At 41.9% G+C, this 14962-nt stretch overlaps 1 protein-coding gene across 2 annotated transcripts in view; it reads right to left on the bottom strand.

Moving 5' to 3' along the window:
* The window catches only part of CCDC175 (coiled-coil domain containing 175), a 77301-nt gene that overhangs the window by 58522 nt on the left and 3817 nt on the right, over positions 1-14962 (bottom strand). For both annotated transcript variants that reach the window (XM_030319230.1, XM_030319229.1), the window contains exons 3-6: positions 14061-14172; positions 8724-8859; positions 5346-5574; positions 562-684 (exon numbers count right to left, since the gene is read on the bottom strand). In XM_030319230.1, coding sequence (XP_030175090.1) covers positions 562-684; positions 5346-5574; positions 8724-8859; positions 14061-14172 — 600 coding nt within the window. The remainder of the gene's footprint in view (positions 1-561; positions 685-5345; positions 5575-8723; positions 8860-14060; positions 14173-14962) is intronic.

The raw sequence follows: 14962 nt of genomic DNA on the forward strand, positions 1-14962 counted from the left end.
TGAGGGCTGGTTTTCAATCAATGTTATCAATTTTAAAAAATAGAAGCACAGAGCTCTGAAGTATTTTCTACTTCATACGAATAGTCCCCTTTCCACATTAATGCTCCTGTAGCCAATATAAATCAAAAGCCTAAGCTGTTTTATTATCACACATTCAGAATTAAGGAATTTGCCCATGGCTATTCATTTTGTTATGTAAAATAAGACAATCTCATGGAGATGTTATATATGGTTCTGTATGCACCTGGTCAGTTCTGTGTGCATTTTAAAAACCCATTTTTACAGTATTCTGGTCCATCGAATGCAGTTTGTACCTAAGGTAATTCAAGCTTCCTTCTTCTGACCATATTCCCAAAGAAAAAACACAATCGCACTATACCATTTTAAATAAAGTGTCAGAAAACCTTAGCACGCCGAAAACATTCTCTCAGAATGGCATGCAGATGGATTAAAATCAGCTCCTTTAAAAAAGCACCTGCTGCTGGTTATATTTAAGACAGTGTATACATATATCAAGGTGCCCTGGACAGGCCTGGAGAGACATAGTTTATTCTTTCTTACCACTGTCCTGGTACTAACTGTTTCTCTCATTTTTGACACTTTAAGTTTTAATGTATCCAATTCTTTCTTCTTTTGATAAGTATCCTTTCTCTTCAATTCACAGAGTTTTTTATATTCCTCAATCTGTAGTGATATGCAGAATAAGCCAGTCAAAAAGCTTATGAGAACAACAAAGTTTAGACAATCTTTTTATTTTGTCAACCTAATTCATACTCAATCTAAGTATACCATAGTCAGTCTATCAACAACAACAAAATGCGCGCGCGCGCGCGCACACACACACACACACACACACACACACCAAACAAAAAAAGAAAGAAAGAAACCAACCCAGGGTTTGCTTGTTTTGCAACATCACAGGAAGAATACTGAACTACAAGTAACTGTAATCATAAATGTCGAAACAGTAAATTTATAAGAGCAATAAGACAATGATCATTAATAGCAAATTATAAAAGCAACAGCCATTGTAGCAATTTGCTAGTAAAACACCTTAGCAATGGTCACCAGATTTATAGTGAGCTAATAAGATCAGGAAAGTCAAAGAAAGAAAATGAAGAACTGCCTGGATACCTGAATTCACATTTTTTTAATGGGAAAGAAAACGGACTAAAAACAGAGTCAACAAAATCACTGGAGACTGGGCAGCACGCAGTCTTGGACAACATCTTACCATTTTACGAAGATGAAACATATTCTGATTACTTGTCAGACCCAATGAAGTAAGTCATCTTCTTATCAAAATCAAATATATCAATGCTGGGAAAGCAAGCTGGTGCAGCCGCTCTGGCCAACAGTATGGAGGTTCCTCAAGAAACTAAAAATAGAACTACCCTAGACCCAGCAATTGCACTACTAGGTATTTATCCACAGGATACAGGTGTGCTGTTTCAAAGGGACACACGCACCCCCACGTTTATAGCAGCACTATCAACAATAGCCAAAGTATGGAAAGAGCCCAAATGTCCATCGATGGATGAATGGATAAAGAAGATGTGTATATATATACACATACACACACACAATGGAGTATTACTCGGCAATCAAAAAAAATGAAATCTTGCCATTTGCAACTACGTGGATGGAACTGGAGGGTGTTATGCTAAATGAAATTAGTCAGAGAAAGACAAAAACCATATGACTTTACTCATATGAGGACTTTAAGGGACTAAACAGATGAACATAAGGGAAACAGAAATAATATAAAAATAGGGAGGGGGACAAAACAGATATGGAGAACATAAATATGGAGACATAACATAAATATGGAGAACAAACTGAGGGTTACTGGAGGGGTTGTATGGGGGGGGCGTGGGCTAAATGGGTAAGGGGCACTAAGGAATCTACTCCTGAAGTCATTGTTGCACTATATGCTAATTTGGATGTAAATTTTAAAAAATAAAAAGTAAAATTAAAAAAATATATATATCAATGCATTTTTTTGGCAAAATGAATTATCAAGAACAAGGTAACTAACTGAGTCGTGAGGCCTGAGAAGGCATATTCAACTCTGTATTAAAGAGTTATGACAATGTATGTTTGGGTGGCTTTCTGTCAAAGCTATCAGCCATTGCACCCGAAGTGTCTTGTGAATGAACATGACCATTGTCAATTATCTCAGCACCAGGGCACAGGTGCATATGAATGGAACCTTGTGATTAATACATTTTGTTGAAAATTGGAATTCTGTGTTTATTCTTTGGCCTAGGCCTTCTCCCAAGGTCTTGCAATCTCAGAAACAGTATTGGCAAAAAATATTTTGTTTTGTGTAAGGGGAGAGCTTACGATTTGTAGACTCTGACAGCTTTAATAGTTTTTTCTTTCTTGTAGGAAGTAAAGGAAGTTAACAGGTTGTTATCATAGCCTATCATGTGCCTTTAGCGAACAATGGTGGTTGACTCCATAATATCCACCCCACTTGGTCTATCCCACTGGCACACGGCACTCCCTTAGGATCCATTATTGTTCGAGGGGTGGGTGCTGTCATGACCTGGCCAGATCAGACACAGCAAGGAGACTTATGGTCTTTGGTTGGAGAAGATTTTCCTGTTTCTACTTGAATAAGGAAGCATACAACCCAGTTGTTATTGGTGGCCATCTTATGACCACGAACACAGCCAGCCTTAAGATGAGGGATGGAGGAGAGGAGGGATGAGCCACTAAATTAACTAGTCTTGGAGGCTGCCCTCTACCTTGGGAATTCCTACTGTGTGAGATAATAAGTGTTCTATTTAAGACAGATTTGAGTTAGGGCTTCTGCTATTTGCATCTGAAAGTATCTTTTTTTAATGTCTATTTACTTATTTTGAGAGAGAGAGAGAGCGGAAGAGGGGCAGGCAGAAAAAGAGAGGGAGAGAGAAAATCTGAAGCAGGCTCCATGCTGTCAGCACAGAGCCAGATGTGAGGCTCGAACTCACAAACTTGGAGATCATGACCTGAGCTGAAATCAAGAGTCAATGCTTAACCAATGGAGCCACGCAGGTGTCCCTGCATCTGAACGTATCTTAACTGGTGCCCTTTTCCAGGGAGACAGACCAAAGGTAGGCAAACTTCTAGTAGTGGGCCCCAAATCTAGCAACCTGTTGTTGTAAAACTGCTCTCAGTCATTTAAGTACCGTTCCTTTCATGCTAAAATAGCAGAGTTGAGTAGTTGTGACAGAAAGGGCCCACAAACCCCTAATATTTCCTATCTGGCCCTTTTCAGAAAAAGTGTGTGGATCTCTGAGAAAGACTAGTCACATATGGAAGAACAATGTGTCATGCTTGCAAATTCCCTAACTGAAGCCCCCCTGGGTTTCCTTTCTTGTGTTTTAGCATTTACATTAAAGAACAGGAAGGGAGGCACCTGGGTAGTTCAGTCAATTGAGCATCTGACTTCAGCTCAGGTCATGATCTCACGGTTAGTGAGTTTGATCCCGGGGTTGGGCTCTGTGCTGAAGGCTCAGAGCCTGGAGCCTGCTTCGGATTCTGGATTCTGGAGCCTGCTTCGGATTCTCTCTCTGCCCCTCCCCCACTGTGTCTGTCTGTGTCTCTGTCTCCCTCTCAAAAATGAATAAACATTAAAAAAAAAAAAAAAAGAACAGGAAGGTGGAAACACTTCCCCTTAAGGCTGAAAATGAAGTTAGAAACTCATTCATTCAATACATATTATAGAGTTCCTATCATGCGTGTGGTGCTTGGATACAGCAGTGAATTAAAGCCACAATCCCTGCCCCATGGAGCCTAAAAAGATCCAGGGAACTCAGCTTTTACAAATTCTGTTTAGCAGCTATAGACTGCCAGAAAGACTCCTTGCCAGCTACTCCAAAAAGTGCCCATTCCAAAGATGACAAGGGCTAACCTGTCTATAGTTGAGAAATTCCATGGTTTTAGTGTAAAACTATTTCTGAAGATATAGGTGTTTTGAAGGATAAAGAAGCTAAGACCTGATTGGAATTTATGAATAGTCCAAGTCTTTTTTTTTTTTTTTTTTTTTACATTTATTCATTTTTTGAGAGACAGAGAGAGACAGAGCACAAGCAGGAGAGGGGCAGAGAGAGGAAGACACAGAATCCGAAGCAGGCTCCAGTCTCCAAGCTGTCAGCACAGAGCCCCACACGAGGCTCGAACTAACAAAACGCGAGATCATGACCCAAGCAGAAGTCGGACGCTTAACCGACTGAGCCCCCCGGGCGCCCCAATAGTCCAAGTCTTATCAGAGAATCGTCACTGTAAGAACCATATGTTGGCCACTGCCAGAATGTATTCCACTATATTTTAACTAAGACTCAAGAAAGGCAATTTAACAAATCTTCCAACTTTGCTTCCAGCAGGGCTGTGAGCCCTGGCCAATTTTCTGCATTAAGTTATGCCCGTTCCCATGATGCACAGGGAAGAGGTAGGAACTCAACAGCAATTCTCATCAGGAGCTAGGCGACCACACCTGGGGGATAAGGAAGACTACTAGAACACTTCCTATAGAGATAGGCCTGCCTCTCCTGGGGTAACTGGAGCAGAACAGAGAGGAACGATCACAAGCCATTCTGATGGTGAATTTTAATTAACACAGTCTAGCAGACAACAAAATGCAATAGTTATTCTCACTCCACCCTCCCAATACTGCTAATCTCAAAATTCTCTTGAAAAATTTTTTTAATATTTATTTTTTTAAGAGAAAGACGGCATGAGCAGGAGAGGCAGAGAGAGGGAAATACAGAATCCAAAGCAGGCAACGCTCTGAACCGTCAGCCCAGAGCCTGACGCGGGGCTCAAACTCGCGAACCATGAGATCATGACCTAAGCTGAAGTCTGTGCTTAACCGACAGAGCCACCACCCAGGTGCCTTCAAAATACTCTTTTCTGCTGGAGCCCTGGGTTCTGCCTCGCCCCTCTGCAGGCTGTTGTGCTCAGATTCATTCAGTAGGAGCTGAAGCCTCCGTCAGGGCTGAACTCCCTCCCCAGTCCTGCCCATAGAGACATGGCCTCAGAACGGTCAGAGGCAACGAGATGCCATGGAGACAAACTCCTTGTCCCTATAGGGCCACATATGAGCAAGGGGCCACCCCAGTGTTACAAATCCTGTCACTCATAATCTTTCCCATGAGCTGAGATGCTATGACACGTCAGTGTCTTCCCCAAGGGGCTCCATTGTGCTTGGGTCTCTGCTCTAGTCCCATCCCAGTGTTCGCAGCAGATACCACACAGAACGCTTACTAGCCTTGAGAACACGTAGATGATTTCCCCTTTCCTGCCTGCGATTCTGTACAATTCTGTATTTTTTTAAGAAAGGAAATGGCGCCACTTACCTCTTGATTCAATTTTTGTTTTCTTGTCAAATATTTCGCTTTTTCTTTTTCCATTTGTTCCTGTATTTCTTTGAGACGTTGGTTTTGGAATTCTAACTCTTTTTTCTCCGAGCTTATTTTGGTGTAAGTCTCATTGATGTAAACAGTGACAGCAGCTTTTTCTTCCATCGTGTGGTTGAGTGACAGCACCAACTTTTCGTGCCTCCTTGCCAGCTCCTCTTGCTGTTCACTAGGAGGAAAGAACTATTCATGGCCCCAAACGTACGGCTTTGAGGGAAGGAATTTAAAGTCTGTTCGCTGAGATGACCACCACAGAGAGGGAAATTGTAAGGCAGGCTTATTTTAGAGGTGTATTTGTGACTACCTAAACTTGGTTGAGAGGAGGACAAAGGGAACCACAAGACAAATGTCAATCTTGCAACTGTTTACCGCTGCAGAAATGTCATGTGGTCCTACCTCACCCCCCACCCCCCACCCCTACATACCAGGAAATAACTATGGGTTATTTTCATTTCAAGTGTACAGAGATTCAAAAACAGTTTTGAACAGATGAATGGAATCTGACCAAATGGCTTGATATGTAGCATTGCCATAACTATCTTACCCCGAGACATCCAGTTAAGTCAAAGGAAGATAAACCTCTCACCATCCCCTCCAGCCACCTTCTTAACGCCATTGTCCTGCACGGAGGACCCAGGAGAAAGCGAGCCTTCCTCTGACAGACAGGAGTCAGAGAGGAGAGAGGAAAGTCTATCTTGAGTGTTCAGAAGAAGGTGGAAAACTAATTTGAATGTTCTTACCCTCTCCGAGCTGCAGCCAAACCTGAGTTCAAGAAGAGACATTAACCTCACATATCTCTCTCTGGCCACATCCATCTGAGAAAGACCTTAAGATTGTGAGAGGAGCCCCTGGGTGGCTCAGTCAGTTGAGCATTCAAATCATGCTTTCAGCTCAGGTCATGATCTCAGTTTTGAGTTCAAGCCCCACGTCAGGCTCTACACTGATAGCAAGGAGCCTGTTTGAGATTCTCCCTCTCTTTCTGCCCCTCCCTGCTTGCACTCTCTCTGTCTCTCTCAAAATAAATAAATAAACTTAAAAAGAAAATGATTGTGAGAAACACCTACCCCAGAACTAACAATACAGGACTTGAAGGAGGGACAATTGGCACCATTTCTATATTTTCCTTTTTTAAAACTCCTAAAATGTAAAGACTTTTTTCCTCTCTCTAGTCCCCAGGGCTAAAGACTTTAGTTCAGGGGGATTGTGTGCAAAGGCTCAGGAAAATGGAAACAGGTTGTTGGTAAGTTTATTTTCCAGAAGTCAATTCTACCATGAAAATGCAATAAAAAGCCTAGAGTGGAGAGGGTAAGATAATGGGTGCTTTGTGGGTCTAGCAGAGGATTCCTTCTAAGAATGAATCAACCTAAGGAGCAAAGCAAAACAAAACAAGTCAAATAAAAAAAAAAAAAACACCTAGGTGTATTGAGATGGGTTGAGAAGACAGCACCCAAACTGAACACAGGACCTAAGGAAAAACCCACCCAAAGAGCTTTCAGTTTTTGAGGACTGTCCAGGAGAGGACTGCCTGTTAGAGAGTGTTGGCATCTTGATACGCATCATTCTTTGAAAAGTGGATGCAACGAGATTGGACCTTGGGGACACTAGCTTATCAAGAAACCCACCTTATGCTTATGGTTTGCCTTTCTATAAAGATTTCTCTAGAACGGTGATTCTCACAGTGTGATCAGGACCAGCAGCCTAAGCATCACCTGGGAACTTGCTAGAAATGCAAGTTCTTATTCCCACCCCCTAGACCTACTAAATAAGAAACTTGGGAGCTTTCTAGTAATTTGTGTTTTAACAAGCACTCCCAAGTGATTCTGACGCACACCCAAGTTTGCGAATCACTGGTCTATGGAGGTGTGATGTGCTGGCCAACTGACTTGAGTATTCCAGCTTGGGTATTATCTTCTTTGTGATTAGTTTAGAAATTGGTAGTCTAATTCATACAGCAGACTGGCGATTGTGACTGGCATGCACCATACATAAATCTGCACTGTGAATCCCCAATAGGGGTTAAAGTTCTCATGTACTTTGTTTTTCATAGAACGTCCCCCAGAACAGGTGCTCTGAAGGCCTAATATGGGAGAGGCATCCTGGACCTTGAATTCTCCCCCTAATTCCTGATGCTTTGCACGAAGCAACTTTCTGATTATTGTAGCTTCCCAAGAAGATTTCTTTGTTTCATGAGGGCTCTTTGAACATTTCCTCGTCTAACAAACCGACATTCTGATATCTATGCATTCGTCTTGTAAATTTGCTCATAAGGCTGAGTTGTTCTTAAGGTTTTGTTGGTTTTTCTTTTAGAAGGTATCTCTTCCTCTGTGAGCTGCATAAATTCAAGCTTGTAATCCCCATTTTACAGATGGAGAAAATGAGGCGCACAGGGGTGAAGTTCTGGCACACAGCTCCAGAATAAAGGAAAGAAACTAACAAGTGTCAGAATCTGAGCGACAGGCAGTTAAATATATATGAGTTATATATCTCTCATTTAATTACAGATAAAATTTAGACCCCTCTGCTGGGAACCAATCTCATCCTCAGACCTCCAGTAGTTTATGGCTGAATATCTTTAAGAAACTAACCTAGCCACAATATGCCAAGGTCGATACTATATTTATATATAGATATATAATATTATTATATATAATAATATAATATATAATAATTATACATATTATATATATAATATTATATATATATATATATATATATATATATGATACCCAGAAAGACTTATTTTTAGTGTTGGAGTTTGTAAACTTAATTTTACTAAAATGGAAACCATGGGGTGCCTGGGTGGCTCAGTCGGTTAAGTGTCCGACTTCGGCTTGGGTAATGATCTCACGGTTCATGAGTTCGAGCCTGCGTCAGGCTCTGCTGACATCTTGGAGCCTGGAACCTGCTTCAGATTCTGTGTCTCTCCCCCTCTCTCTGCCCCTCCCCGCTTGCACTCGGTCTCTCTCTCTCTCAAAAATAAATAAACATCACAACAGAAATTTTGTGTGCCTCTGTTTGGAGGGGGCTTGCAAGGACGTGTATGACTTACACACAGTAGCTGCTGCTGAGAAGCTGGGTGGCCTCTGAAATGTTACGGGTCTCCTAACTGCAGTGGTGAAAGAAGTTTTTGCTCTCCTCCCCAGCTCTGTGCTGTCATCACACACCCCTCAGCAGTCAGGGTCATCTGGTAGAAGTGATACCCACCTCCTACTTACCCTGTACCAGTTCAGAAACAGAAGGCAAACCCCTTAGGATAATTTTCACACTCCAGTCACAGACCCCAACTCCCTCATGTACCAAATTAAAAAAAATACATACCCTAGAATTTCATTAATTGTTTTCAGATCAAGTATTTTCTTCTTCAGGAACTCTATTTCATTATTCATCCTTGTAACGTCCATTTGTAATTGATTTATCTCAAAAAGATTTAATCTGCGGGCATCTCTGACACATTCTTAAAAGTAAATGGAAATGTCACTAGATTATTTGAGAAACAGCACAGTTGTACATACTGACTTTTCCATTTTTTTAATGTTTCTTTATTTTTGAGAGAGACAGAGACAGGGAGTGGGGGAGGGGCAGAGAGAATCCACGGACCGTGAGATCATGACCTGAGCCGAAGTTGGACACTTGGCCAACTGAGCCACCCAGGCACTCCTGTAATGCTCTTTTAATTATGTTCCTGTATCAGACACCTCTTACCCCTTTGGGTCCTCTCAATCTTACCTATCAATTATTTCCCTTATTTCATCTGCTGCTATTGATAGGGAAAAATAGGATAAAATAGGCAGAGAAGGAAAGGATTAGGACCTGGGGGTCCCTGGATGGGGAAAGACACGTATTTTGGAACAATGCTGGGAATTTCTAACTAGAGCAAACCCCCTTAGGCGTAAGGTCCCTCTTAAGAATGTAACAGATACTACCTACTCCCCCTCAGGTTCCCCTCCGGAATTTGACAATCAAAATACTTAGCTAAACCATAAAACTTAGGTCATACGAGGGACAGTATGACCCATCTGACTCTTCACACAATGGAATCCAACCAGTCAGGAATGGACAACCCAGCACCTTGAGTTGTCAAGCCAACAAAGATGGGACCTGAGAAGGAAAAAGGGGGAAGGGAAGGGGGGCTGACCAGAACCTTATAAAACAAGGACCCTTGCCTGTGGTCGCAGGCATTCACTTTCAAATGTCCCTTCTTCGTAAAGACAGTTTTCATACTATTCTTCTTTTCTAATCTTATACTCTAATAAACTTTTCCATGCTGTTCATTTTGCGTCCACCTCTTCATTCCTTGAAGTGGTGAGACGACGAATCCTGGGTGTTGAGGTAAAAATTCCTGCAGCGCTATGGTGACCAGCTTTCTATGGGCTCTGAACAACTTCAGACTGGTGCAGTCTGGCAGAACCTCATTCCTGCTTATTCTATCCGCTTCTCACCTCCAGTCTAGGCCCTTCTCGTCACCTCTCCCATGAGACTTCTTTATGCACGCATACCCATGCTCGTGTAACTTGAAGTGTGGGAGGCCGGTGAACACTAGACTGATGACAGACAGGAGCTGGTGCCTGGACAGTCCAGAGAAGATGTAGCCGTGTATCTTGGGACATGTTCCTATACTTAGTTGTGTTGAGCGGCAGTCAGCATGGTATTGCACTCCATATCAGCGTTCTCTTCTCCCTGCTTTTCTCTCCTTATCCCGCCCTCCTCCTCTTTGGATGGTGCTCCCAAATATCAGTGTAAAAGCCTCTGGCTCTGCTTTCTGGGGGGAACTGAATGTGTTAATTCATGTGTCATTCTTGTGTGACTGTGTGATCATTCGTCAATAAATAACAAATCAGTGTAATCACATAAGACTTCAGAAGCATGATAGATATAAGTGCAGAAAAATAAAATTTTTAACACTGCTTAGAAGGTCCTGGACTAGCCATTTCCACCCAATAAATTCTCTAGAAACTAGCCGGTAGCTCCATCTGAGAGAGATCGGTTATTTTTCTAAGGCTACTTATTAAGTTTGCTCATTGTAGCAGGGCATCCTGAACTTTTATGTCTCAAATAGGCATATATATCACCTGGGGATACTATTGAACTACAGATTCTGAGAGTAAGTCTGGGATGCGCCTAGAGATTCTGGATTTTATAACAACCTTTCAGATGCTGCTGATCCAAGAACCATACTTTGAGTAGCAAAGCTTTACCACCTAAGACCAATTAGCTTTACTTGGTTAAGTATTCAGTGTCTATCAAGGATCTCTTTAGCTCATATGCTATTTACTTTCCTTCTAAATATTTTTCCTGATTATAAAAGTAACCCAACACATTCTTAATTCTCCCTTCAGCAGATTCTTTTTTTTTTTTTCTGTATAGAGAGTTTGTCATATTTTTCCTGCCAAACTAGACTAATACCATGCATGTTGTTTTACAGCTGACTGTGCCACTCAGCGTCTAATCAGGAGACAGAAATCTTATAAATAAAACAGGGAAATTTTAGTATAGAGAATTATTGACTCCAACAGGAGGTTAGAGTAACGAGGGATCGAATGGTAAGAAAGAAAAGAGAACTCTAAAGGATTCAGGAACAGCAGACACGAGGAGCAGCCACTACCCCCAGGGGCCGAGAGAGTTCGTTCAAGGAAGCAGCAACTCCAGCCCTGGGAACCAGGCCTCACGGGAAAGTGCTGTGGCTCACTGGGCACAGAAGTTCTTGAGATGCTGGGCTGGTAGAACTCACGGAAATCTACCTTCTGGAGGAATTGAGGGGACCTGTCCGCAGGGAGTTGCCATACTTCAGAGCTCACTGCCAAACCACCCAAAGAGCGCCAGGGAAGCTGTTCACAGGCTGGTGCCTCACTGGTAGCAATCTACCGTGAAGCTGCCCCAGGGGTACTGGAGGAAGCAGCCGGGCACTGTGGACAGCCACACGTGGCAGGAGCCGGGCATGGAGAGGCTGTGGGTGCCCCAAGAGCTGGCTGAGAGGAGCACCCTGGGACCAGAAAGACCGCCGCTTTTTCTTCCAGTGTCCCTCCAGGGTTCTCTCCTGACGAAACGCTGGGGCAGCTGGTACAGGGGGGAAATTACAGGGCCCATCTCTCTCAATACCGAGCAGACAATGAAGGTAGATTTGGAGCTGCACGCAAGGCAGTAAATGGATAATGGGAACATCTACTTAAAAAGTGTTTTGTTGTTGTTGCTGCGGTTTGTTGTTTGTTCTGTTTTTAATGTTTGTTTACTTTGGGAGGGAGGGAGAGAGAGAGAGAATCTGAAGCAGGTTCCAGGCTCCGAGCTGTCAGCACAGAGCCCGACGCGGGGCTTGAACCCAGGACTGCCAGATCATGACGTGAGCCAAAGTCAGACGCTTAACTGACTGAGCCACCCAGGTGCCCCCAGTTTGTTTTGAATTTAAACCACTGGGTTGGGGGAGGCGCAGGTTACACGGTAACAAGCTTTGGAGCGGTGATGACACTTGGGAGTTGTTCTACACTGAGCAAGGGAGGCAGACTTTTGCATTCTCACACTGACTGATCACAGAGTGTGGGCCGCACGTGGGGAGAGAATGCTCCAGGATAGGGCAGGGGACGGTGTCAATTCCTGCAGAGGACCTTAGCTCTGAGGCTCACAAGCCTTAGTCAATATTCCTGGCAGTTGGGGAAATGAGGTTGGAGCCTTACTGTATACCACATACAAAATTTAACAAAAGGTGAATAAAAAACTTAAATATAAGAGCTAAACCTATAAAACTCTTAGAAGAAAACATACGAGGAAATCTTCATGACATTGGATTTAGCAATGATTTTGTGGATATGACACCAAAAGCATAGGCAGCCAGAGAAAATCCTAAGGGCACCTGGGTGGCTCAGTCGGTTAAGCAGCCGACTTTGGCTCAGGTCATGATCTCGTGGTTGGTGGCTTCGACCCCGCATCAGGCTCTGTGCTGACAGCTCAGGGCCTGGAGCCTGTTTCGGATTCTGTGTCTCCATCTCTGCCCCTCCCCTGCTCGCGATCTGTCTCTCTCTCTCTCTCTCAAAAATATATAAACAAACATTAAAAAAAAGAAAAAGGAAAAAAACATTGACAAAGTGGACTAAATCAAAATTTGAAACTTTTGTGCATCAAAAGTCAGTATCAACACAGTGAAAAGGGGACACCTGGGTGGCTCAGTCAGTTAGTGGATGACTCTTGATCTTGGCTCAGGTCATGATTTTATTAATTGTGAGATCAAGCCCTGCACTGGGCTCTGTGCTGACAGCACGGAGCACGCACAGGATTCACTCTCTCCCTCTCTCTCTGCCCCCCACCCCTGCCCCAGCATGCATGCTCTCTCAAAATAAAAATTACAAAAAAAAAAAAAAAATAGTATGAAAAGGAAAACCATGGAATAGGTCGAAATATTTTCAAACAATATACTTGATAAAGGATTAACATCCAGACTATACAAAGAATTCTCACAACTCAATAACAACCAAACGACCTAGTTAAAAGATGAGCAAAGTACCCGAATAGATATTTCTCCAAAGAAGATATCCCAATGACCAATAAGCACATGAAAAAATGCTCAACATCATTAATCATTAGGGAAATGCAAAACAAAACCACAATGATACAGCATTTCACATCCATTAGGATGACTATATTTAAAAAAAAAAAAAAAAGAACACAAAAGAACAAATGTTAACAAGAATGTGAAGAAACTGGGATCCTTGTACATCTGGGGTGGGAATGTAAAATACTGCAGCCACTATGGAAAACAGTATGGCAGCTTCTCAAAACTTAAAGTACCCCCTTACCATACAATCCAGCAGTTCCCTTCTGCATATATGCCCAGAAGCATCGGAAGTAGGGACTCTAATAGATATTTGCACCAAATAAATACATTTGCATCAACTAAACAATTACTTATTTATTTATTTTGAGAGAGACAGAGAGAGCGTGAGCAGGGGAGGGACAGAGAAAGAGGGAGAATCTTAAGCAGGCTCCGCGCTGTCAGCCCAGAGTCCATCAGGGGCTCAAACTCATGAAACTGTGAGATCATGACCTGGGCCAAAATCAAGAGTTGGAAGTTCAACTGACCGGGCCACACAGGGGCCGCAGCACCCTCATGTTTACAACGGCTTTGTTCACAATAGCTAAAAGGTAGAAACAACCCAAGGGGCCATCAGTGGATGAACAGGTAAAAAAACATGGTACACACACACAGTGGAATATCGTTCGACCTTAAAATGAAAGAAAATTCTGACACATGCTACAACGTGGCTAAAACTCGAAGACATGCCAAGTGAAATTAGTCACTAAAGGAAAGTACTGTATGGTTCCACTTATATGAGGTACCTATATAGTCTCTAAACTTACAGGGACAGAAAGTAGGATGGTGGTTTAGGTGAGTCAAGTTGCCTAATTTAATTCGATAAATACCAATTTGGAATGGGCTAATCCAGATATCTTTAGTCTATTTAGAAACTAAAATGTGTAAGTTCAAGTTTTATGTATATCATTTCCACTTACAATATGAGGGAAAGTGATGATGGATCTGTGTTTGTGTAGTGTATTTTTTCTAGCTACATTTTGACAGAAAATAATGATTAAACTTGTCTTATTACAAGCAGTAGGCTCAATTTTCTTCTAAGATAAACTAAGTTTCTACAGTTGATAACCTTAAAGTACCTTCCAATTCTCTGCCAATGCTATTGGGAAGAGTTTCCAGTAGGAAATATAGTCTGCTGAGTTCCATGCTTTCAATTTCCAGGAGATCAATTGTGGCTTTTCTCATTTCTTCCTGAAAATTTAAATTACATATTTAAAAAGTTAAAGCATTAAAATAATAAAATTGATTTCCCAGGCAATGCCCCATTATAAACATTTTCAGAGATCAAACTTTGATTTTCATTCAATACCTTCTGCTTTTATTTTTATTTGGAATAGAAAAATAACTATTCCATAATCAGTTTTTAAGGTGTCATTGTTAATTTATCTTTTAATCTTTGCAGATTTCCTTCTCAGAAATCATGTTTCTTTGTTTCTTGCATGCAGTTTCAATCAACTTAAAAGGAAAGACTCCAACAAAAAGGGTAATGCTGAGAAAAATCTCCTTCATTAAAAAATGGAAAATGCCTCTAGAAATATGCTTAGGTATAAAAAGAACAATTTTTTTCTTTCTTTTTTCTTTTTTTAATACATACCTACAAATCTAAACAAATAGTCTGGTGGAGATTCTTGACCTTTTTTTGGTGGGGCTTATTTTTAAAAAAAGAAAACCGGGGCGTCTGGGTGGTTTAGTCGGTTGAGTGGCCAACTTCGGCTCAGGTCATGATCTCGGGGTCCGTGAGTTCGAGCCCCCCGTCGGGCTCTGTGCTGACAGCTCGGAGCCTGGAGCCTGTTTCAGATTCTGTGTCTCCCTCTCTCTGACCCTCCCCTGTTCATGCTCTGTCTCTCTCTGTCTCAAAAATAAATGTTAAAAAAAATTTTTTTTAAAGAAAAAAAGAAAACCATCCAAAAATATTAGTGGAAAAAAAATAGATAAATCATCTCTTCAATAAATGGTTGTAATGGATATAGTTATTTTATGA

Source organism: Lynx canadensis, chromosome B3, assembly GCF_007474595.2.
Source record: "Lynx canadensis isolate LIC74 chromosome B3, mLynCan4.pri.v2, whole genome shotgun sequence".
NCBI lineage: Eukaryota > Metazoa > Chordata > Mammalia > Carnivora > Felidae > Lynx > Lynx canadensis.